Source organism: Temnothorax americanus, unplaced genomic scaffold, assembly GCF_048541705.1.
Source record: "Temnothorax americanus isolate GAGA-0224 unplaced genomic scaffold, ASM4854170v1 Scaffold33, whole genome shotgun sequence".
NCBI classification, from domain to species: domain Eukaryota; kingdom Metazoa; phylum Arthropoda; class Insecta; order Hymenoptera; family Formicidae; genus Temnothorax; species Temnothorax americanus.
The window spans coordinates 1244228-1269228 of NW_027509475.1; the positions used below are offsets into that span (position 1 = coordinate 1244228).

Consider the following 25001-nt stretch of genomic DNA (forward strand, 5'->3'; position numbering starts at 1 on the left):
TATATACGTTTTTTTCTCGCACGCGATTTTAGCATTCTTAACTGGATCGCACGATAATTTTATATATACATTCAATTTCAATTTAATTTATATTGGATTTTAATTTTAGCAAATGGGTTTCAAACATATTCGCCTACCTTGCCGTCTTTACTCCAAGTAATTTGCGGCACCGGATCGCCGTCGACTTTGGCCGTGAGTTCCAAATGTTCGCCGTCATTGATGGTGAGATTCTTCAATTTTTGAGTGAACTGTGGCGGTCTCATTGAATCGTCCGAGGGTTCTTCAATATATTCATGTTGACATTAAATATTAAATCATTCAAACAGTATATTACATCAATATATTAAAACGATATGCTTACGAATGAGTTCTTTCGTGGTGCTCCTGGATCGAGATGGACTACCGGTGGTGTCGAGCTTCGAGCCGTATTTCTTTATGCTTCGTTTGTCAGACGAATCGATCTTGACACTGGAGGTGTCCTAAAATCATATCAAAAAATGTATCAGTTATACTATTTCATTTTTATTTGAATAATCTTATTTTGTTTTTAAAAAATATTACGAGAATATTCGTACTTCATATATTTCTATGTTTTTATAAAACTAAATATTTAAATATTTATGTTAATGTTTTTCTTTATACACATATACACACATGTATATATATCCTCTGATTTTATATAAAATTTATGTAGGATATTTATAAAAGGAGAAAAACGTGACAACTTATGTTTTCTTTAATATATAAGATTTGATTAGTAATTATTTTATATCATTCCGCATACCTTATATGAAGAGAAAGTGGAATTGTGTTTGCCATTGTATGAAGAAGTGGAGCTTGATTGGCCTTGAGTGGTCGTGGAACTGTAACCGCTGTATCCGCTGGATTTGTGAATTGTCACGATCGGCGGTGGTGCCGGTTTCATTGGTTGCTCGATGAACTTTCGATCTTAGAGCAAAATCACTTGTTATGAGACAACGACACAATACGTTTGCATATATGTAATCTTGTCATTAAAGTTCACGACAGTTGCGTTTTATTACAGAACACAAGCTATAAAAACATAAAAAAATAAATGGAAAAGCTAATCCAATATGAAGTGCGTTATATGCAGGATAAAAGGAAAGAGTATAGTTATGTGTGTAATAATCTAAGGAAATTGTTATTTGTGGAATGAATTTTAATAAATATAAAATTTTACAGTTATTTCTATCTAAATAATATAAAAGAATTATGAAATATTTTGTATGCAGCTAATATGATAACTGGTTTTACATATTTATGAAAAGCGTACTAATAGGAAAAGCTTGACGTACACAAAGCCAAATCTATTGTCTATTGTCTAATGCAACACTGCTTTTTTAATGACAGAGGAAGAGGATGGCAAACAGGGTACACTCTTAAACAGTTCTACCTCCGGAATGTAGGAGGTCGTGTACTAATTTTACTTGCTCCTCCGTTTCTCCAGTGCCTACAAACAAACACCCAATGAGGTCCGTTTCTTTAGCAAATTAAATATAAATTATACGGATAATATCATCGCCCTTATCAAATAAATTGGAAAGTTCAGAAAACGTAAATGAATCTTAATTTGAATAAGATCCATTTTAAATACTCAAAATAAACTTTATAATTTATAAATTAGAATTACTTTTATTTTTAGTCAATGAAAAATTTGTTCGCAACACAATAATCTCATTTTTTAAAGTAATTTATCTAAAAGTATCGATTCTATTTTTTTGTTACAATTAATTTAAATTATTCGCGGTAGTAGTGTATTTATTGTGTTCAACTCCGTGAAATAATCTTTCATCCTTCGATGTAATATATTTTTTTTTACTTAGTATTTAATAACTTATTCATCTCATACCTTCTACGATGACCACGCAACTAGTTTCATCCTTGCCGTGCTTGTTGGAAGCTACACAACGATATTTGCCGCTATCCTCCGGTTTGCAGTCAACGATCTCCATCGTGACGACGCCGTCGGCGTTGCTCATGGGATAATTATACTTGGACAATTCCTCTCTGTCCTTATACCATTTCACGGTGGGCATTGGATTACCGCTCAGACAGCAGAGCAGCTTGCAAGTCTGTCTGATCTGGATGACACGTGGTCGTAGCAGGAAGGTGAAGCTCGGTGCCGACTCAATCGTCTCCAGCCACACATTGTAACCAAGCGGTTCTCGTCTGCGTACAGGATGCAACTCGGGCCTATACTTCGGAATTTCTCTCGGCAGTGCTGAAAGAATGAAATGGAAGGATCATATACATAGGAATATTTATTTCTAATTATAGATTTATAAAGCAGTTAAGAAGTGAAAATGTTGATCGATATTTAGCATCGATTAGACAGCCTAAGTATATAATTAGATAATTCATCAAAGTATAAATTAGATATAGAATAAATTACAGGTATCTAAAAGTATCTAAAGATGTTACAAATATTAAGCTACGTTAAAAATTATAATTTTCTCAGAGTAACGGGAGTAACGCTATGTAATCGCAAACGTGTATAAAATTCTAAAACGCTTACGTTGTACATTAAGGAAAACGACCTCCTCACGGTAGCCATAATGATTCTCCGCGCGTATAATATATTCTCCTCTGTCTTCCAACTTGACTCTGTTAATAATAAAGGTGTAATCATCGCCGTGGTACCGCTTCATGAATTTGACTGATTGCCGTAGCTCCTGATTGTTATGCGACCAAGACAGGGTCGGTGCTGCAATCGCGATCACGCGACAAGTGAACTTTACGCTCTGCCCTTCGTAGGCGAACGCGCTCTGCGGCTTGATGACAAATCTGGGCGCTGCTTGTCGTCGATCTGCAAAAGTATAATTAATTTAAGCGTTGCACATATTAGCGAAATTTTAATTATTTTCTGTATTCATCAAGTACTCATTTCAGGCATTTGGTATTAGTGTTATCAATATATTTAGCTTTTTTAGTTATCAACATATATATATATATATATATATCTATTTCAAAGATGTTTAAAAATTAAACAATAATTAAAACTCCTTTGTTGTTTAAATGTGCTCAATTAAATAATATCTTTATCGTTTGGCCATCTATTCGTAGGTATTTAAGTTCGAGATAGACGGTGCCTACTCTTCTCCCATAAAATTAATTATGTATTAATATTTTACTCACCAAAGCAAGAATCGTAAATCCTGTATTTCTCGATTAAAAGTTTCCTGAGTGACGAGTACTCGGCTAGGCGGCCGATGGGAAGGACATACTTGTCCCAGTTCTCGTACTTGGCACGCAATCTGTCTCTGATGCTGAGGTAACGACTGTTGGCGATTGGATTGGTCCACTTGCTATGGTCACCGGTCAACCATGGATGAACGAGACACTCGTGCGCAGTCATGCGCTTCCTGTAAAGCAAGAATACCGCAATGTGAACGAAATAATAACAGGACAGCAGAGAGAAGAGAAGATAGATCTGTGCGAAGGGAACAGTAAAACGTACTCTTTGTTTTTGACGAGTAGTCGCCTAATAAAATCTTTGCCTTCCTCGGAAACATCGCGGAATGCCTCCTCGTCGAAGTCCCAGTCGCATGCCTTTACGTTTTTCAGGGTCTCGATGTCGTTATCACCGGCGAACGGCGAAAGGCCGCTCAATCTGTGCAAATGACGCATGCTATTCGATAGAATTCCCTTTTTGTTTTCTTTTTTTTTTTAAATAATGTTCTGTTTTTCACAAATACATGCAAATTATATATTTGATCATCGTAGTTATGCATTATTGGTTTTTGCAGTTATTGCATTTATATCACAACAATACCGAAATAAATCGAATATTTCTCAAAAAATGTGAAATATATGAACTCTAAATATTTATACGCAAAATATTTAGGCCGGTATTCATAGTCTTCAAGCTCGTCTTAAGTAATGTCTTAAGACGCTAATACGGCTCTGTGATTAGTTCATGACATCTTAAGATTGAACTTAAGACGGTCTTAAATAACTATGAATACCGGCCTTAGAGTTTACTTCGAACAAACTTTGGTCATTATTTTTATATATAGAAACATGCAGGATTGATGATTCCTGCATTTTTTATATAATATAGATATCTTTTTTTTTTAAATTAAATATCCGGCCCTTACATAGTACACACTATATAGCCATAGTATTAACATACAATCGCTTGCATACAATCGTTTGAAATTTGTTTAGTTTAAAATTGAAATGTTGCGCAATTCAATTGTCTCTGAAATATTTCATTGCAACGCGATATTTTCAGAAAAAAGTTTAATACGCTGCATTTGTTATAATTACGAAGTGGCAAAAAATCTACTTACAGAACATAAGCCAGTACACCGCAGGCCCACATATCGGTATAAAAGCCTACCGGCTCGCGTTCGACAATCTCGGGGGCGGCAAACTCGGCGGTGCCTGTACTGATCTTCACTACTTCGTTCGGATCGAGTTTGGTAGCCAGACCGAAATCGATCAGTTTCACATTCGTACTGTTGCGAGTTTGGCACATGATGTTCTCAGGTTTGATGTCTGGAAATAATTGCAAATTACATGATTAAAATAATACGTTCAACTCTGTCCTCGAGTTAGCTGTGCTCATAATACTTATACATAAACGGAATCTAAAATAGAGAAAACTTTTCGCAGCTGCAAATCTAAATTCACAACCAACAATCAGATTAAAAAATATGTGGGGTTTTGTTTATTTAATATAATAATAATAAATTCTTAAATGCAAATTTTTGAAGAAATATTTCAATTTTTGAAATTTTATAAGAACATTGCTTTGAAGAATATCTTGATAAATTGCGCTGTATTTTATTGGTATTAAACGTTGATAAATTAATAGATAATTTATTTTTAACTAAGAATGTATTGTTAACTTTTTAAAAGAATCTTTTTTCAAATGTATGATAGGCTTAAATTTTTATATTAAAGTTTAGATTGACAAATAATTAAAATCTGTATTTCCATAATATGTGTCGCAAGAAAGTCGTTAAAATATGAGTCTTACCGAGGTGAATGATATTCTTCTCGTGCATATGCTTCACGCCCTCGCAGATCTGTCTCATGTAATTGATGACTTCCGCCTCGGACATGGTGTAACCCTCAGCCGTGATCCTCTCGAACAGTTCGCCGCCGGACAGGCTAACGAGACAAATGATCGAGATCAAGGATAACGCAAACCCGTCACAATCCGCCGTCAAATTTAACAGCAAACAATTCTTCTGCCCAAAATGGATACTTACAACTCAAAGATCAGCACCATCTCGTCGTCGTCTTCAAAGGCGTCGTGCAGGTTGATCAGTTTGGGATGATGCAGGTGATTCATGATGTCGATCTCCTTCCTGATCAGCTCCTTCTCCATCACGTGCGACACCGGGATGAACTTGGCGGCGAAGATGTTACCGGTGGTCCTCTCGCGGCAGCGATGAACCACGCCGAACGCGCCCGTGCCGATCTCCTCCAGGATGTCGTACTTGTCGTAAACCGACGTGTGCTTAATCTCCACCGGCTGCGGGACATACTTGCTGTACACGTCGAACACGAACTGGTCGTAGTCGCGCGGCTTCTCGTCCTCGCGGCCGCGTATCTTTTTGCCGCTCGCGTCCATCTCGTACTCCTTCTTCTTGAACTCGCGCTTGATCACGCCTTTCGTGATAATCAGCGGCGTCACCTCGCTCGGATCGGAACGGCCGTAGATGTTCTCCGCGCACACTCGGAAGTCGTACTGCTGTCCAGGACTGAGACCGGTCACCGCGAGCGTGCAGAAACGGGTGTTGCCGGCGCGGATCCAGGTGCTCATCGGATGCTCGCGTTTCTCCACCACGTAGTTGGTGATGTTGCTGCCACCGTCCCAAACCGGCGGCTTCCAGCTGACGGCCAGCGAGTCGTGGCCGACGTTATCCACCTGCGGGAACCTGGGCGGGTCCGGGCGATCGCTGATCTGGATCTTGATGATGGCCGTGTCCTGGCCGAGATCGTTCTCCGCGGAGATGCGATACGGGCCGGAGTCCAGGCGGCTGCCGTCGCGTATCGTCAACACGGCGTGTCGCTCCTTCACCTCGACGGCGTAATGCCCGCCGGACTCGATCACCTCGCCCTCGCGCACCCACGTGATCTTTGGCTTTGGGTAGCCGGTGAACGGGATCTTGATGACGACGTTCACGCCCTTGTCGAAGAAGGCGGTGTCGCGGAAACGCGGCGGCACGTTCAGCTTCGGCGGTGTCTTGATGAAGAGCTCGCCCTTGGTGGATTTCACTCCGCATTTATTCGCCGCACGGCAGAAGTACTCGTCGGCGTCCTCGCCGAACACGTCGTGAATGATGAGATTGAGGGTGTCGCCCTCGGAGTAGATGTTGTAGCGGCTACCGCTCACGATCTCGCGGGCGCCCTTGAACCACGTGATGTTTGGCTTTGGCGTGCCGATGATCTTGCATTGGAAGTGAGCGTTGTGATTTTGGACGCAATTCACCTGATCGAAAAAATAAGAAGGTAATTATTCTTGCATTCTTGCATTATTATATATATATATATATATATATATATAAATAAAATAATAATCTTTTTGCCTAACGGCTTTGGGTGGACTTCCGTACATTGTTTTACATTTTTTCTTTTTCACACATTTACATTGCATTATATTTTATTATTTGATTATTTATTATATCTTATTTAAAATATATATATATATAGACTTTTTAGATAAATATATAAATAAATCTCAATAAAAAAAGTTTGACACTCAAAATATAAAACTAAAACTTCAAATTCAAGCTTTACATAATCTTATTTTACATTAAAATATTATATTATTCTTTAAATATTTGCTAAATCTTATATATATATATATATATATATATATATATATATGCATTATTTTAAATCTCAGTTATAATAATTCTTATAATCAAAGTAAAATTAAAGAAATACAAACCTTCTGGAGAGGTTGGATAATCTCCGGTGGTTTCGCCGCTTGTGGATCGACGATCTTCACGGAGGTCGAGGCCTTTGATTCAGGACTAAGTCCTGCAACGTTTTGGGCAAACACCCGGAACTCGTATTGCCTTCCTTCGATCAAGTTGCTGATATTGATTTGCGTCGGCAGACAGATGCTGACGTTCACGCGCTGCCATGCTTGACTGCCGACCTCTCTCTTATCGATCCAGTATCCCTGGATCTTAGCACCGCCATCCGTTTCCGGTTTCTCCCATGAGAGATTGACGAAGTCGCCACCCACCTCGATGACCTTGGGCGTACCAGGCGGTCCCGGTGGATCGAACGGCGCCTTGGCCTTGATCGGGTTGGTGCCTTCCAACGGCGGGCCCATACCGTTGTCGTTGGCTGCCATCACCCGGAAGAGATATTCTTGACCCTCGGTGAGACCCTGCACAACGAAGGTGGTGTCTTTGCAGAAGGATGACACGATAATCCAGTGCGTGTGGCTGACGTCGCGACGCTCCACCACGTAGTGAGTGACCCGAAGACCGCCGTCGTACTTGGGCGGGTGCCAGGACAGGGTGCACGTATGCTTGTCGATATCAGAAACGTCAAGCGGTCCGGTCGGCGGTCCAGGCAGTCCGGTGATGTACACGTTGAAGGATGCGCTGACGCTGCCGCTGTCGTTCGAAATAGATAGGTCGTAAGTGCCGGCGTCATCCTTCTGGATATCTTTGATGAAGATAATGAGGTATTCGTCGAACACGGTGTATTTGATGTGCGTGGTCTCCACGATCTGGCGACCATCCTTCTTCAGAGTCACGTCCATCGGCTGATCGCCGCTGTAATAGATCTTAATCTTCGTGTTGTCGCCTTCCGGCAGATAGAGATCGCTCGGCATGCGCTCGATGCGCGGCGGCGTGCCGATCTTCAATCTGCACGTGGTCGCGGCGACGCCGAGCGGATTCGAGATCTGACAGCTGTAGTCGCCGTCGTCCGCGTCCCACACCTCGGATATCACCAGTCTATAGATGCCGTTTATCGCCTCGGCGCGGAAGCGACCACCTAAGGTGATCTCGCGGCCGTTCTTCAGCCACCTGAACAAGTTAAAATTGTAATATCAGCTTCAAGTAAATAATATAATTAATATATTATTTATTGATAAAAATATAATATAATATAGTCATTAAAAGATTTTTATTTTCTAATAAATACGATATAACCGTAATAAAATAGTCTAGAAAAGAAATAAATCTTAGCTAATCAATTTAATTGTTGTGACACTCAGTTCTGATTTTATATATTTGGAATAAGTCTTATCTAATAATAAGTAATATAAAATTAGCAAATATTAAATAAATGTTATTTCTTCTAACCTGGCGGTCGGCAACGGTTTACCCGTGGCCTCGCATTCGAGGACGAGGGTCTTGCCAAGCGGTATGATCTGACTGATAGGTAAGTTTCTGATGAACTCCGGTTTCTCGCCACCCTCGACCTCGCATATTTTCACCGGGGTGGTGCACGAGCTTGGTTCGGATCTGCCAGCGGCGTTCACCGCGAAGATCCTGAACTCATAGTCACCCCGCTCGATCAGGTGCATGACCGTGTACTCGGTATCGACGACATTGTACTCGTTGCACTTGGACCACATCGCGCTGCCCACCTCGCGCTTCTCGATCACGTAGCCAGTAATTCTACTACCGCCGTCGGACACGGGCGGCTCCCATCGCAGATCAACATAGTTTTTGCCGACCTTGGTGACCTGCGGCGTGCCAGGTGGCGACGGCACGTTGAACTTGCTCTTGAGCCTAAACGGCGTGGACGGCGAACTCGGCTTGCTGAAGCCGGCTGCGTTCTTCGCGCGGATCCTAAACTCGTACTCGTGGCCGCTCATCAGGCCATAACACACGTACGTAGTGTCTTTGAAAAGGTAGTCGTTTGCCACGCGCCATTGCACGTCCTCAGCTGGGTCGCGGAATTCGATCTTGTAGCCCTGTAATTAATATTTTGTATTAATGTAGTGTAGATAGAAAATACACTCTCTTAAATTCGTAGTGTCAAGTTATACTCAATTCAAGTCATTTTTAACCATTCTTATAGGTCGCAATTACCCCTCAATATGTCGTTAATTTAAATACAACAACGTTAATTTAACTAAAGTAATGGAATTAAAATACTGTTTTATATTAAAATAATAAATTTTGACACACACACACGGTTATAGTTAAAAATAACAAAATGTAATTTAATTTAAGCTATTGGTTTAAATTTTGCGATCCTTTAATATTTACCAGTGTGTAATATATTGTTCTTTGAAAGACCGTTTAAGATAAATTTCGAAGTTCAAAAGATTCATGTGATGTCAATTGTCTATGTATAATACAAGTCCATATGTTAATAATATTCATATCTCGTAGAAATGCATTTTCTTTTTTTACACACCTGGATACGAGAGCCACCATCGGACAATGGTCTCGTCCAGACTACCGTGGCGTTCGAGGTATCCCAGTCGATGACTCGTGGCTGTCCGGGCGGATCTGGCACCGTGAACGGGAATTTGGCTGTTATCGGCTCGTCAGCTTGTAGCGGGTCGGATATGCCGTATTGATTCTCCGCTCTCACGCGGAAGTTGTACGTGCGATTTGGCTCCAGACCGATCACATCGTAATGCGTGCTCCTCGCGAAGCTGCTAAGCTTCACCCAGTACTGAAGAAAAAGCGATGAAGATATAGACATCCATACGATGTTGCGTTTTATGTCGTAAGGAAGAAATAATATTATCTTTTTTATGATCATTATTTAGAATTTCTTAAGCTAAAAAAAAAAACTCACGCCAGCCGGATCCAGTTTTTCGACGATGTAATTCGTGATTGGCGAACCACCATCGTCGAAAGGCGGCTTCCACGTCAGCGTGCAGGTTTCCGGAGTGATATCAGAGATGTCCAAAGGCGCCAGAGGTGGCGACGGTTTGTCTAGAAAGAAAATAATCTTATAGTATAACCCGCAAGTAATCAAAGAATTTAGTTCAAAAAATTTTTCGATGCTACTATTTTACTACTTTTCAAAATATGATTGTCTGGAACTTAAATTCAAGGTGTAATCTAAAAAAAGATATTGCGGGTTAGAAATTAATACGTATTAATATAAAGAAATTTACCGACAACGAGGACCTTGCACGAAGCGGAGTCCGTGCCAACGGTGTTCGTCAGATATATCGTGTACGTGCCGGTGTCCGATCTCTTTGCCTTCTTATTGATAAACTGTGAGGCCACATCGGTCGTCTCGAATTTGATTCTCTCTCCAGTGAGAACCTCCTCGCCGTTAATAGACCAATTCGGTCTTGGTTTAGGATTGGCCGTATACGGCACCGTGATGGTGAACGGTTCTCCGGCAATCACGGTCATATCGCGGATGCTGAGGTCACTTGTGATCTTCGGTGGGACTGTAACAACGATTGACATATTGAACTATATGAAAAGTTGCAATTAATGATAAAAAACTTGATTAAGGAAAAAATCTAAAAATATTTTCTTTAAGTACATTAACACACTTACAATATGCTATATATAGTTAATTAAAAATATTACATTAAAAATTGTAATCTATACGTAATAATAAAGCAGACTCTTGTACATTAGTACTTTTAAACTCTATTAAATTAATTAAAATTCTTTATGTGTGTACAATAAAAAATTTTAATTATATAATAATTTTAGCATTTTTACTACACAAAATATAGTTTTTTTTTTACATGTAAAACAAAATACTTTTATGTAAGATATATGTGTATTTACATGGAGCAGCGCTAGCACGAATAACGTCGGAGTTGGAGCTCCATGGTCCGCGACCGGCGGCATTTTCCGCAGCTACGCGGAACTCGTAATCATGATTTTCAATCAGTCCGGTTACCCTATGAGACCGATGAAAGGAATTGTTAAAACATCTCGTTAAAACCAAAAACGCATGTAATAGTTTGAGAGCATGTAATAGTATAGCTAGATCACTCACTTATAAGTGGTGTCGTGCACCAGAGACGGAGTGGCCTTGACCCATTTGTCTTCGTTCAGAAGACGTTTCTCAATGACGTATCCGAGGATCGGCGAGCCGCCGTCGTGACGAGGCTTGGTCCAGGTAATGGTAATGCTGTCCTCGGTGGTCTCCACACCGCGAGGTGTGCCGGGCGCGCCCGGCGGATCGAACGGATGTCGCGCCTTGATCGGATCGATCGTTGTCGCTGGATCCGACGTGCCGTACTGATTCTCCGCCATTACCCGGAATTCGTAGACTTGACCGACCGTCAAATTCCTGACCCGCACAAACGGTGTCGTAACGTAGCTGCTTACCTGCAAAAAGTTTCTCTCTCTTTTTAAAATCTCTGATATTATTTTCAAATCAATTTCTATGCTAGTTTTTCAAATTAATCCTTTCTTTCGTTTTTTTCCCATTAATTATGATCTCGATATAATATTTCTTACTTTGGACCACGTGGCGGCCTTCGGTTCTTTCTTCTCGATCACGTAGTTGGTGACATCAGCACCGCCGTTGTCCTTGGGTGGGTTCCAGAAGAGGGTGAGGGCGTCACCGCCAAATTCATCCGCGCGCAGGTTTTCGGGTGGGCTAGGACGATCGAGGACCTTGACATTAACGGTCGCCGTGTCAAAGCCGGAAGAGTTGCGCAGCTGGAGTCTGTACTGCCCTCCGTCCGAACGTTTCGCATTCTTCACTACCAGGCTGCAGCAAAAGATTAATCAGTAATACGTGTAATATTATTACGTACCATTATTAATCACCGCAACACGGTGATGAGAAAATTTAAATTTAAATATTTTATACAGTAAAAAATCTCTTCTCAACACAATTATGTAACATAATTATCAAATAGTCTCCATCAAAATATTTTAATTATATTCTCTAAATGTAAAATAATAATTACAGTCTAGTATTAAACTTAAAAAAATCAGTTTGATGAGTAAATTGATACAATCTGTATATCTGATTTTGATCCTTTTCTCAAAAGTTTATAATAATTCCAAAAGCACATACCTGGCGAAGTCATCGGCCAGCTGTTGATGCACACGTGAATCGGTTTCATCCTTAACGACGTCGTTGGCGAACCACGTGGCGGTTGGTTTGGGGAAGCCAATATAAGGCACGTGAATAGAGAAGTCCTCGCCGGCACGAACGGTGATGTCGCGAACTCCACCGAGGTCCATGACTGGTTTGTTAGGTTGCTCCTCGATGACGATCGGATTGCTCGGTCGGCTTGGGTCGCTGCTGCCGACGTCGTTCACAGCAAACACCCTGAAGAGATACTCCTCACCCTCCTTCAACTTCGGCACAGTGTATACGTTGCTCGGTACAGGCGCGCCGTTTACGTCTGACCAGTCGTCATCACCCTTGGCCTTCTTCTGGATGATGTATCCTCGAATCTTCGAGCCACCATCGCTTCGCGGTGGTCGCCAGCTCAGGGTCACCGAATCCTTGGTGATCCTGTCCGCCTTGGGCGGCTCGGGCGCGTCAGGACGCACTGCAATAATAACGGCAATATAATTAAATATTACAGAAGATTACATAATAATTAAAATTAATAAATCATTTAATAATTATAAATAAAATTCAGACTTGGAACTAATATTTCAGATTGCAAAGAATTATTTGTTATAATATAATAATATGATTGATTGAATAATATTTACGACGTTGATGTCCGGCTGTAATCGGTTCAGTGGGCTTGCTGGGTTTGCCAGGTCCAGCCTCGTTGACAGCGATTACTCTAAACTCATATCGCGAACCTTCGTGAAGGTCCTGCACGGTGAACGTCGTGTTCGGCGTCGGGTAGTTGTTCACCTTCAGCCATTCGCCGCCACGCTCGCGTCTCTCCACGTAATAACCTGAAGAAGATAATGGAAATAATGCGTAGTCATATGTAAAATATAAATTTCAACACAGTTTTTATTTAAAAAATAAAAAAATTAAAATATCCATTATATATTTAAATATTTAATAATTTTGAAAGTAATTTTTTAAATCATAGATTTAAAAAATTGATATAAAATACTTAATATAATATAATATAACATTAGATAATAAAACCTTAATCTTTGTTTGTATATATAAGAGATAATAATTATAAAATAATTTATTGTAATAAGTTACCAGTGATAGGCTTTCCTCCGGTATTGATAGGCGGGTTCCATGCGAGACTGCAGCTATTCGGAGTGTAACCAAGGATCTCAGGCTGGCTTGGCGCATCCGGCGGATCATACGGACTCTTGGCGATCACGGGTTTACCTTCCAAAGGTTCTGATACACCGTACATGTTTTCGGCGCGGACCCTGAAGACATACTTCTTGCCCTCGGTCAAGCCCTTCGCCGTGAAGCTCGTCCTGGGAACGTATCCAGGCACTTGTCGCCAATTGTCAGAACCGTAATCCGAAACCTCGACGATGTAGTTCGTGATGTCGGATCCGCCGTTGTCCGCCGGTGGATTCCAGGACAGGCCGACGGACTCCTGCGTCGTGCCGGTGTATTGCAAAGGGCCCTGAGGTGGTCCAGGCTTGTCCACGACTATCACTTCGATCTCGGCCGAATCCTTTCCATGCTCGTTCGACGCGGTCACGGTGTACATGCCGCCGTCATCTCGGACGGACTTCTCGATCAGTAGCTGCGTTCGATCGCTCTTGGTCTCAGTCTGAAGATACAATAAAAATGAGAAAGTACACGCGCACAGTAACAAAAAAGAATAAACATTGTAACAGACTAAAATATATACAAAGACTGAGATAAGAATTGAAAGAAATTCTACGAGAAAAACAATATATATAATTTATGTTCTATATTAAACACAAAAATATATAATTAATATTTTTTTAAAAGTGAAATAAAATTTTTATTAAAACAAATTCTTTACAACAATATATATATATATAAATAATAATTATTATTATATATATAAAACGTCTTATTTTAGTGTATTGAAGTTAATATGTTAATTTAATTTTGTAACATCTATTTTTTGCTCGTTTATTGGCTGTAATCACATTACAAACAGTAAATAAAAATTATTTAATAATTTAATTTAATCTGCATGTAAATTCCAGTCTAATTAATTAACTTGATAGAAAACGCGTTATATTTATCATTTTTATCTTTATTGCAATCTCAAAAACAAATATGAAGATAAACTTACAGATAGGCGAAGAGTTTCTATGAGTGACTTTCCATCCTTGGTCCATTCGATCTTCGGCGGGGGCGCACCGGACAACGGTATATTGACGTTGATCGGTTCTCCAGCGCGGACCTTGATCTTGCGCCCGATCAGAGCGTCTAGATGAAGCTTTGGTTTCTCTTTCATTGGTTTAGCTGTGAATACGGACGAGGTCTCGCTCGGTTTTCCAGCGCCTGCGGCGTTTATGGCCGCCACGCGATATTCGTACTGATGACCCTCGGTCACATGGTCGTCGTAATACTCAGGATATCTGACCGGCTCCTTGTTTTGCTTTATCCAACGACCTGTAGCGCGATCGCGACGCTCCACGTCGTAACCGATGATCTTGGAACCGCCGTTGCTAATGGGCGGAGTCCATTTGATCTTGATGTGATCTTTGTCGGCGTCCACGCATTCCGGTTTGCCGGGTTGTCCAGGAACCACTGAGCAATTAATATCGAATATATATAATAATCCGTGAACAAAGGAAGAGAGCAATAAAAAAACATTTGGTCAAACATTTTCCGCGCGTGTTTATAAATTTATAATTTACACAATTACAATATATATTCGAAATTTTATTATATTAATATATTAATCTTTTAAATGGTAATTATATTTAAAAAAACTAGAAACAATAGGATAGATAAAGTTAATATTTTATTAATAATACTCACCGAATTGATTCTTGGCAACAACAGATCGATCAGTAGTCAATGGCTCGGAGCGACCCTGAAGATTTTCCGCGGACACACGGAATTCGTACGTGGTTCCCTCAAGCAATCTTGGCACAGTCGCATGATTAAACTTGGGATTAACGTGTGTAACAGCTGGTACCCAACCGCCACCATGCGTGAGATCGCGTTTTTCGATGACATATCCACTGTAAATAAAAAATTGCAAATAGTCGTGTCATTTTACTGCTTTTCTACATCCTTGGGCCCGAAACTTTTGTATCTTACAACGTATAATTTGTAATACGACAAATCTGCTACATGAAATTATAATTTAATAGTTATAATTCTAATAAGAGAAATCACAAAGAGAAATTATAAATTAAAGTAAAAATATATGGAAGATATATACACAGCTAAAACTGGATCAAATAAAAATATATTATATGTATCGCAAAAATTATTCGCGACGCGAAATTTATTTCATGGACGACGTTTTCCAAATATTAAAAATTTATTTACGTAAGTTCGCTGCCTCCATTATCCTTGGGTGGCTTCCACGAGAGCGTGACGGACTGGCTGGTGATTTCCTCGTACTGTAAAGGACCTTCCGGCGGTCCGGGTTTATCTAGAACGGTCATTTGGAAGCTGCCTTCATCTATGCCGCTGCTGTTCTTCAGCAATAAATGGTACAATCCCGAATCGGATCTCTTAGCGTTGACGATGTGCACAATCGTGTGATAGCCGATCGATGTGATCGTCGTCCTGTCGTTGGAAGTCAATTCGTTGCTTCCTACGCTCCATGTTGCCTCCGGCGTCGGTTCGCCGACGAAGTCGATATCCACGTGGAAGATAAGTCCAGCCTTGATACGAACGTCCTGCAAAGGCGTCTTGATCTTCGGGGCCACTAAAAAGGTTGAAGGAAATTGAATGCAATGATGTTCAACGCAAATAAATATAGTGTTGCGTCCCTGAAGTTTCGCTAATTTATATCTCCCCGTATAAGATCAACTGGACCAGGAAAAATCAATAATCTTGGTCCCCTATACTTTTTCCTCTTCTCCTTTAAACGCGACAATATATATATTAGAAGTTTTTAATCAAATCGTCGCTTTTTAAACTAATACTATGGAAATTCACAACTTACGGTAACGAGGTTTAGCAGTGACGAGATCGCTGGGTTCCGACGGTTCGGATTGACCGGCGGCGTTGACAGCGATCACACGGAATTCGTATTCTTGACCTTCTGTCAGGTCCGGAACGGTCGTGCTGTTTTGACCAGCGGGCACGTGCACAGCATTCACCCAGTAAGGGCTGCCTTTCTCCTTCTTCTGAACGATATAGCCGGTGATCGGTGATCCACCATCGTTCTTCGGTGCTGGCCATTGCAGATCCACGTGGTCCTTGTCCCAATCCGTGATCTGCGGCTTGCCAGGCGCGTCCGGTTCATCTGAAAAAATCGCAGACGTATTTATTAACAATAATATCATTGTTTCTTTTTTATCAAATATATCTTTAGTTTTAGAGTTTTACAATGTGCACAAATTTTAAAACTTTTAAATGTTATTTTTATTTAGATTTGAAGTATCTTTTTTTATCAAGTCACTCACCAAACTCGTTCTTCGCGATGATGCTTCTCGTGGTCTCGAGCGGATCGGACTCTCCGATGTTGTTGACAGCCTTGACGCGGAATAGATATTCCTTGCGATGAATCAGACGGCTGACCTCATGGCTCAACACCATGCTCATGCCGGCGTCGGACCAAGTTCCACGGGACATGTCCATCTTCTCGATGACGTAGTGCAGAATGGGGCTGCCGCCATCGTCGAGAGGATGCCCCCAGGTCAAGTGGCAACCCTCTTTGGTGACATTGTTGACGTCCAAAGGCTTCTCCGGCGGTGCCGGTCTATCCAGGACAGTGACTCTCGCGCTGGCGCTAGAAATTTAACGTCATCATTTGTTTAATTAATAATCATCAAGAATGTAATAAAATTACACTGATAAATTGCCAAAGTTATATTTATTTATTTAATAATTTCTTTAATTTTTTTTTCAATATTAAAATCTTATTATTCATTTAAATCATCTTTGTTTATTATTATTATTTTCAATCATTAAAAGTAAGTTTCAGATGTAACAAGATGTTATTTGATGTAAATTGATTTACTCAAGATTTCTATGCTATCCGAATTAAATATGTCGTTAAAGAATGAATATCGAAACTATACTTTCTACATAATTATAATTATTTGATTTGTCACGTACCTAAAGTTACCGTGCTCGTTCTCCAAAGTCAGAGTGTAACGTCCAGTATCACCACGGACAGAGAACGGAATCTCGAAGGAAGTTTCAGTGTTGGTGGTGAACATCTCGTGTCGAGCATCGGCCACAATCTGGACGCCATCGCGAGTCCACGTTGCCTTCGGTTTAGGTGACGCCACAATGGGAATATTGTAGCTGATCTTCTGACCGGCGCGAACCACCAAGTCGTTCAGCAAGTGCGTGTCGAACGAAGGAGCAACTGCAATTAATAAGACAAAATTATAAGTGCAATATCGATAACGGAGGAAAAACATCAGTTGTCTTAAAAAGCAAATTACCAAAAAATTCTTACTTCTTAAGAGAAAGACTTTTATGCAAAAAAATATATATCCACATACGTGAAAGAATGCTATGTGTATATTTTATAAAAAATACATTTTTGTAACAAAACCTCCTAAAATAATTTAATTATTTCGTGCTGTTAATTTCGACAAAGGTTTGAACTTACTGAAACGAGGTTTGGCAACGACCGGCGCAGACGCGTCGGACGGATCGCCAGGTCCGCCCTTGTTGACGGCGATGACTCTGAACTCGTATTCCTGACCCTCGGTCAGATCGGGTACTCTGGCGCTGGTCTTGTTCCCGGGCACCTCGGCGGCCTTCTCCCATTGTCCAAAACGAGGTCGTTTCTCGATGATGTAACCGGTTATGGGCGATCCACCGTCCTTCTTGGGCGGTGCCCATTCGAGATCCACGTGATCCTTGTCCCAGTCGGTGGCGACCGGCGCGCCAGGTTTGTCCGGCTTGGCGAACGGATCCTTCGCGGTGATGGTGTCCATTCCCGTCAGCGGCTGGGACTCGCCCTGCTTATTGACCGCTCGCACGCGGAACTGATAGTCATGTCCCTCGATCAGGTGGCCCACCTGCGCCGAGGTAGTGTTAGCCTCGGCCACGGGCACCCAACGCATATTCTCCGTGTCCATTTTCTCGACCTGGTAGTATTGAATCTCGGAACCGCCGTCGTCCTTGGGTGGCCGCCACTTCAGAGCGCAACCGTTTTTAGTGACGTTATCGATCTTCAATGGACCCTCCGGCGGCGCAGGTACGTCCAGCACGTTCACCGTCAACGTGGCGGAGTCCTTGCCGTTCACGTTCTTGGCCACGAGCGTGTAGACGCCGGAATCGAAACGTTTCGCCTCCATCACGCGCACCTTGGTGTTGTAATCCTCGTTGATGATCTTGATGCGATCGCTTGCCATCACTACGGTGTCCTTGAGCGACCACTCTTTGCTTGGTGGCGGCTCGCCGGTCACCGGCACGTCGAAGTCGAAGAAACCGCCGGCGCGCACCTTCACATCCAGCATGTACTTTCTGTCGATCTTTGGTGGGACTGAACACAAAATATAGAACGTAATTAATTATACGTTACTAAGTAAATGTAAGATCTATTAAACAGAAACATTTTTAATCAATTTTTTTTAGATTTTTAAGCTTCTGAGTTATAAAAAATTATGAAATAATTCAATTTTCTTAAATATACCCTAAATTTAATAAATTTTTCGCGAATACTTACGGTTTTTGGGTCGCGCCAAGTGGGACTTGGACGCCTCCGACGCTTCGCCGGGACCAGCCTTGTTAACGGCCCTCACGCGGAACTCGTATGGAGTTCCCTCGACCAGGTCGTTGACTCTGCCGCGGTTCGTATCGCCATCGACTTCCGCACACTTTTCCCAGGTCGGACTGTACTTATCGCGTTTCTCTATGATGTAACCGGTAATTGGTGATCCACCGTCTTCCTCAGGACGTTTCCATTGAAGTTCGACGAAGTCCCTGTCATAATCGACCACCTCGGGCGTACCTGGTTTTCCTGGTTCATCTACAAAATATAAAATAATGTGAGAAACGTGAAAATTGGCATTTTTTGAACATTTTATAATATAATTTTGAAATATAATAAATTTCAAGTGATTATAATAATTATATTGGAAATATGACGTTCAAATATTTACTCAAAGATATATTAAATTATTACTTCATTAAAAATGCTTGTCTTACCGAAGGGATTTTTCGCCTCGATGCTCTGCATGGCGGTGAGCGGCTCGGACTTGCCCTGCTTGTTGACCGCCCTTACCCTGAACTTGTACTTGTGCCCTGGCGTCAGGCCCTCCACCTGTAGACTCGTTTCCGGTCCGTCAGTCTCCCCGGCTGGTACCCAACGGCCCGTGGCCTCGTCCATCTTCTCTACGACGTATTTATCAACCGGCTGCCCACCGTCGTCCTCGGGCGGCTTCCACGCGAGCTTGCAACCTTCGGCGTGTACGTCGGTCGCGCGGAGCGGACCTTGGGGTGGGCTCGGCTTGTCCAGCACGGTCACCTTGACGACCGCCTCATCTCGGCCATTAATATTCTCAGCAATGACGGTGTACTTGCCGGATTCCGCGCGCGTAGCCATCCGCACGTTTAGACTGGTGTTATAGTCCACGTGCTTGACCTTGACGCGATCACTCGGCCGGACCTCTTTGCCGTTCAGCATCCATTTGGTGGTCGGCGGCGGCTCGCCCGTGACCTTGCAGTCAAAGTTGAAGTTCTGACCGGCCTTGATCTTCACCTCGATCAGATTGGTGCGATCGATCCTGGGCGCTAGATTGCGCGGTTTGGCGATGATGGTCGGCGTGGCGTCCGACGGTTCACCAGGGCCAGCCTTGTTCACCGCACGCACACGGAACTCGTACGGCTGGCCTTCGATAAGATCCGGCACCGTAGCGAATGTGTCGTCCGCGGGCACCTCCAGCGCCTTCTCCCATTCGCCGTACTTGTCTTTCTTCTCGATTACGTAACCGGTGATCGGTGAACCACCGTCATTCTCCGGCGGAGTCCATTTCAGGTCGACGTGGTCCTTGTCCCAATCGGTGGCTCGGAGATCACCCGGTTTGCCTGGTTCGTCTGCAAATAGACATGAAAATAGATTTGATGTTAATTCTTTTAAATTAAAAATAACAACGCCTATCTTTAGATTATATTTTATTTATGCTTGCGGCGATTTTATATAATTTTAATGTATGTTTTATTAACGTACCGAATGGATTCTTGGCTACTATCGTTTGCTCCGCTTCCAAGGGCTTCGACTCGCCCTCGGCGTTGACCGCGGCCACGCGGAAGAGGTATTCCTTGCCAGGTGTCAGGCCTGTCACCTCGAGAGCTACAAATATATATATATATATATAATTCATTCGACATATTATATAAATAAATACTATAAAGCAAATTGTGTATTTTAAGACCGAAACAGCAGGAAATTAATGGGAAAAAAATTGAGACGTTTTATAAAATACAAAAAATTATAAAAGCAGAACCTATTACGTATCATTTAAATAAATAATTTAATGACGTTGTTGTCTTAGCTTAATTTTTTATTCTACTAATCAATTTCAAATCTACTTACTTGGTTCGGTGGACCGTCCGCAAGGCACCCAGCACCCGGTCTCCGGATCCATCTTGTCCACTTGGTAGTACTCGATGGGCGTGCCGCCGTCGTCCTTAGGTCTCTTCCACTTCAACTTGCATCCTTCCTTGTGCACATCCGACACCTGAAGCGGTCCTTCGGGCGGCGTCGGCTTATCCGTCACCGTCACCTGCACCGTCACTGAGTCCTTGCCCGACGAATTGCTAGCCGTGACGGTGTAATCGCCACTGTCGTCCCGCGACACTGGACGTATGCTGAACTTGGTATTGTAGTCGGTGTTGTCGATCTGCACCTTACGATCGGAATGAAGCGGTATCGCGCCGTAACGCCAGTCGATGTGCGGCGGCGGCTCGCCGATCACGTTGGCGTCGAACTTCAGCATCGAGCCAGCGGACAGGGTAACGTCCCTCAGATTGCGCCTATCGATCTTCGGGGCCACTGCGAATGATTGGGATGATTAGATGCCAATAATAGATTTAGATATAAGCATGCGATTCATTGAGATTATTTTTGGTACGTGCGTACGTTTTGTGGCAACGATACAAGGATTATTGTCCTGTTATAGATCGATCGTTTGCGTAATTAAGATCTTAGATGGAAATATCAATTATTAAGATATTACACAGTACTTATTAGCCTTACTCGAGTATCATTCTTACTCGATATAAAAATTATCAAAAAAGAATTTACAGTCGAATATAAATTATTATGACAGGAAGAAGATATAATTTTTTCAATTTGCAAGTTATAATTTAAAGAAAAATGATACTGTCATATATTTAAAAAATATCGCTAATGTACGCACATTTAATTAATTTTTATAATCTTTTTAAATATTCCCAAAAAGAATATATTATTTCAATATTAAAGTCTAACAATGAATCAGAAAAATTGAAATGTGACAAATACTTACAAAAACGCGGCTTAGCGGTAAACGTCTTGCTGGCTTCGCCGGGCTCCGACTGACCAGCCTTGTTTACGGCGATCACGCGGAATTGATAATCGTTTCCTTCTATTAGACCGTGAACCAGAGCTTTGGTGGTCGGTGTCTGGGTTTCCAAAGCTTTCTCCCACATAGTGCTGTACTTGTCTTTCTTCTCGATGATGTAACCTGTGATAGGAGATCCACCGTCGCTAACAGGTTCCTTCCAGGCGAGTTCAACCTGATTGGCCGTCCAATCGACCGGCTCTGGTGCTCCAGGCGCAGTTGGCACAGCTACAAAAATTTATTAATATAATAAAGTTGGCAATTAAAATTATTTTAAAGAAATAGAAAGCGAAACTGTGTGAAAAATACTGTCTTTATATATAATAAAAATGTTACAAAAAGTAGAAACAAGAATTAAAAGCATGAAAGATACAACGAAATAATTAATTTTAAACTAATAATTGTTATGAATTAATAAATATATCATCACATATTTCTGTGACAATATATATAAAAAAGTTAATAATCCAGAAGATGTTATTGATAGGCATTAAATATTACTTTTGGAGGATTGTAAAAAATATTCCACTCACTGAACGGATCTTTGGCTACGATGGAACTGAAGGTCTCCAATGGTTCAGACTCTCCTTCCTTGTTGAGTGCCTTGACTCGGAACTTGTACTCGTGTCCAGGTGTAAGCCCTTCGACCTTCATCTCTGGTCCAGTAGTTTTACCGACCGGTAGCCAGACACCGGTCTCCGGATCGAACTTCTCCACGAGGTAACCCTCGATCGGTTCTCCACCGTCGTCCTTGGGTTTCTTCCATTTAAGCGTGCATCCTTCTTTGTGCACGTCGGATACCTCCAATGGTCCTTCCGGCTTGCCAGGCTTGGCTGATAAACAAACGGGTTTTAATTCGTTATATGTTCAAAAAATTACGTTTATAAACGAAAAATCAATTTTTATTACAAATTATTTATATATATTAAATACTTCCATATTAAATATTTAATATTGGGGGAAAAAAAGAAAGCAGATTGAAACAGTTTGCTTATTATAAACAGACTAATAATTGTAGAATTATTTTCTTTAATTGATGTGTAATATATAAATTGTGTAGAAAACTTGTGTAAAATATTAATTTATAAAAATTACTCACAGACAACGGTGACTTCGACTTCGGCGGTATCGGATCCGTGCTGATTGACAGCTGTAATCTTATAAGTGCCGCTGTCCTTGCGTTCGGGCTTGTCGTTGAAGAATTTGCTGTTGTAAGGCACATTCTGTATTCTGCGATACGTAGTCTGCTGGATGCTCTTGTTGTTGATCACCCACGTAACGTCTGGCGGTGGTTCGCCGATAATCTTGACGTCGAAGTGGAACGCTTCGTTTTCGCGTACAGTTATATCACGCAGGTTTCGTCTGTCGATCTTCGGCGGGACTGAACAATCAAAAGAGATAATTACAATAAATAAATCTCCTCATATCCTCATCTATTAGCATTTTCTAAAACAATTTTTGTCTCCTAAAAATTTTTACATTAAGAAATCTTTTCAAATCTGATTCGAGATTTCTTGCACTAACAGAAAGTACTTTAAAAGTACTTTAAAAAATATTTAGCGGTAGAGATGAAAGATTAAATTCAGATATCTTTATAAGTGAAGAACTCACGTCGTCGACTCTTGGCGGTAATCGGTTTGCTGGCGTCGGACGGTTCACCGGGACCAGCGGCATTAATAGCCTTGACCCTGAATTCGTATTCGACACCCTCGTCGAGATTGTCGACGCGACCCTTGCAATCCGGCCCAGTCTCGCACGCCTTGATCCACTTGGGCGCGCCCTTTTCCCGCTTCTCGATCACGTACCCGGTGATTGGAGATCCGCCGTCTTTTAACGGCGGGGTCCATCGCAGGTCCACGTGATCCTTGTCCCAGTCAGTCGCCTCCGGACGTCCTGGTGCTCCAGGTTCATCTATGATACATTTAAAATACAGATATTACTTATTTGAACTGAGAAACACAAATAAGACGTTTCGAGAATCAATTTAGAAGGAAATAATAATCAGTAATTGTAAAAATCTAATTAAAAAGTTTTTTAATTGTCTTGCACACCCCTAAAGAATGGAGCTAGAACAATGGAATTAAAATTTTACTTATATGATTAGACGTGCAGAATTTTCATATAAAAGTTAAAGAACCTTAAAAGTCAAATAAAAGAATAGATTTAATAGATATATTATCAAGAAACGCTGAAGAGAAACTAGAGACTAATTTCTTACCGAATGGATTCTTGGCGACGATTCCGTATTCGGTCTCCAACGGTTCGGATTCGCCTTCCGCGTTTACAGCTGCGACCCGGAACTTATATTCCTGTCCGGGCACCAGATTCTCCACCGCCATCGTAGGTTCCTTGGTGCGCGCGACCGGTATCCATCTGCCAGTCTCCGTGTCCATTTTCTCGACCACGTAGTGGTCCAAAGGCGCACCACCGTCGTCCGCGGGCGGATTCCACTTGAGAGTACAGCCCTCCTTGTGCACGTCGGAAACTTTGAGCGGTCCTTCGGGCTTGCTAGGCTTGTCCAGCACCAGAATTTCGATGGACGCCTCATCTTTGCCGGAGCTGTTCTCCGCTTTCAGAGTCAGCGTGCCGCAATGCGCCCTGGTCGCCGATGAGATCACGAGCTTGGTCTTGTAATCCTCCGTCTCGATGGTCAGTACATTGCCGGATTCCTGCTTGGCCTTGTTCAGGAACCAGGTTTTGCTTGGCGGCGGTTCACCCGTGACTTTGACGTCCAACCGAATGACATTGCCGGCCTTAATTGTGATATCCTTCAGGTTCGTGCGATCGATCTTGGGCGCGGCATAACGATCTTTGGCAGTCAAGGTGTCGCTAGGCTCGCTGGGCTTGCTCTGGCCACCCTTGTTCACGGCCTTAACCCGGAATTGATATTTCTGACCCTCCACAAGATCTGGCACTTTGGCTTCGGTTTTGTTGCCTGGAACTTCTGCGGCTTTCTGCCACTTGCCGTACTGGTCCTTCTTCTCGATAATATATTTCTCGATAGGAGCACCGCCGTCTTTCTTCGGGGCTTTCCATTTCAGGTCCACGTGGTTCTTCGACCAGTCCTTCAACTCGGGTTTACTGGGCGCATCGGGCTCAGCTATAATTAGAAATAAATGTTTTAGAAAATGTATTATTATAGATAATAATAAAAATTAGATTAAAATGCGTATAACAATATAATAATAGAACGCATAATATAATAATTTTGTTAAATTATACTCTAATGTCATATATTCTTTAATACAATTACAATTATAAATATAAAAGATAATATTTTAGGTAATAAAATTTACTTATATAACACATAGAAAAGACTTATTAATATAATAGCAACACAAAAATTTAAGTTTCTTAAAAATCTACAATTTTTTTAATATAACAGGAAAAATAAGAAAAAATAAACTTTTACAGTTAATATCTATATATTATCACATAAGAGTTGCAAGTGAATTAGATCTTCAAAATATATTTGTA

General features: G+C 41.6%; 1 protein-coding gene across 30 annotated transcripts in view; it reads right to left on the bottom strand.

Annotated features, from left to right (window-relative positions):
- Bent (projectin protein bent) overlaps nucleotides 1-25001 on the bottom strand; it is a 98997-nt gene that overhangs the window by 2327 nt on the left and 71669 nt on the right. For all 30 annotated transcript variants that reach the window (XM_077413564.1, XM_077413563.1, XM_077413557.1 and 27 more), the window contains 38 exons: nucleotides 23743-24624; nucleotides 23136-23435; nucleotides 22624-22905; nucleotides 22058-22357; nucleotides 21450-21752; nucleotides 20516-20974; nucleotides 20150-20272; nucleotides 19129-20016; nucleotides 18647-18949; nucleotides 17582-18463; nucleotides 17077-17332; nucleotides 16422-16747; nucleotides 15959-16261; nucleotides 15334-15718; nucleotides 14815-15020; nucleotides 14120-14580; nucleotides 13087-13621; nucleotides 12627-12821; nucleotides 11974-12457; nucleotides 11406-11661; nucleotides 10939-11273; nucleotides 10725-10840; nucleotides 10088-10372; nucleotides 9763-9902; nucleotides 9373-9636; nucleotides 8307-8923; nucleotides 6929-8027; nucleotides 5241-6466; nucleotides 5006-5139; nucleotides 4314-4521; nucleotides 3479-3631; nucleotides 3157-3383; nucleotides 2537-2827; nucleotides 1871-2242; nucleotides 1415-1471; nucleotides 785-948; nucleotides 362-479; nucleotides 138-280 (listed from right to left, as the gene is read on the bottom strand). In XM_077413564.1, coding sequence (XP_077269690.1) covers nucleotides 138-280; nucleotides 362-479; nucleotides 785-948; nucleotides 1415-1471; nucleotides 1871-2242; nucleotides 2537-2827; nucleotides 3157-3383; nucleotides 3479-3631; nucleotides 4314-4521; nucleotides 5006-5139; nucleotides 5241-6466; nucleotides 6929-8027; nucleotides 8307-8923; nucleotides 9373-9636; nucleotides 9763-9902; nucleotides 10088-10372; nucleotides 10725-10840; nucleotides 10939-11273; nucleotides 11406-11661; nucleotides 11974-12457; nucleotides 12627-12821; nucleotides 13087-13621; nucleotides 14120-14580; nucleotides 14815-15020; nucleotides 15334-15718; nucleotides 15959-16261; nucleotides 16422-16747; nucleotides 17077-17332; nucleotides 17582-18463; nucleotides 18647-18949; nucleotides 19129-20016; nucleotides 20150-20272; nucleotides 20516-20974; nucleotides 21450-21752; nucleotides 22058-22357; nucleotides 22624-22905; nucleotides 23136-23435; nucleotides 23743-24624 — 14078 coding nt within the window. The remainder of the gene's footprint in view (nucleotides 1-137; nucleotides 281-361; nucleotides 480-784; nucleotides 949-1414; nucleotides 1472-1870; nucleotides 2243-2536; nucleotides 2828-3156; nucleotides 3384-3478; nucleotides 3632-4313; nucleotides 4522-5005; nucleotides 5140-5240; nucleotides 6467-6928; nucleotides 8028-8306; nucleotides 8924-9372; nucleotides 9637-9762; nucleotides 9903-10087; nucleotides 10373-10724; nucleotides 10841-10938; nucleotides 11274-11405; nucleotides 11662-11973; nucleotides 12458-12626; nucleotides 12822-13086; nucleotides 13622-14119; nucleotides 14581-14814; nucleotides 15021-15333; nucleotides 15719-15958; nucleotides 16262-16421; nucleotides 16748-17076; nucleotides 17333-17581; nucleotides 18464-18646; nucleotides 18950-19128; nucleotides 20017-20149; nucleotides 20273-20515; nucleotides 20975-21449; nucleotides 21753-22057; nucleotides 22358-22623; nucleotides 22906-23135; nucleotides 23436-23742; nucleotides 24625-25001) is intronic.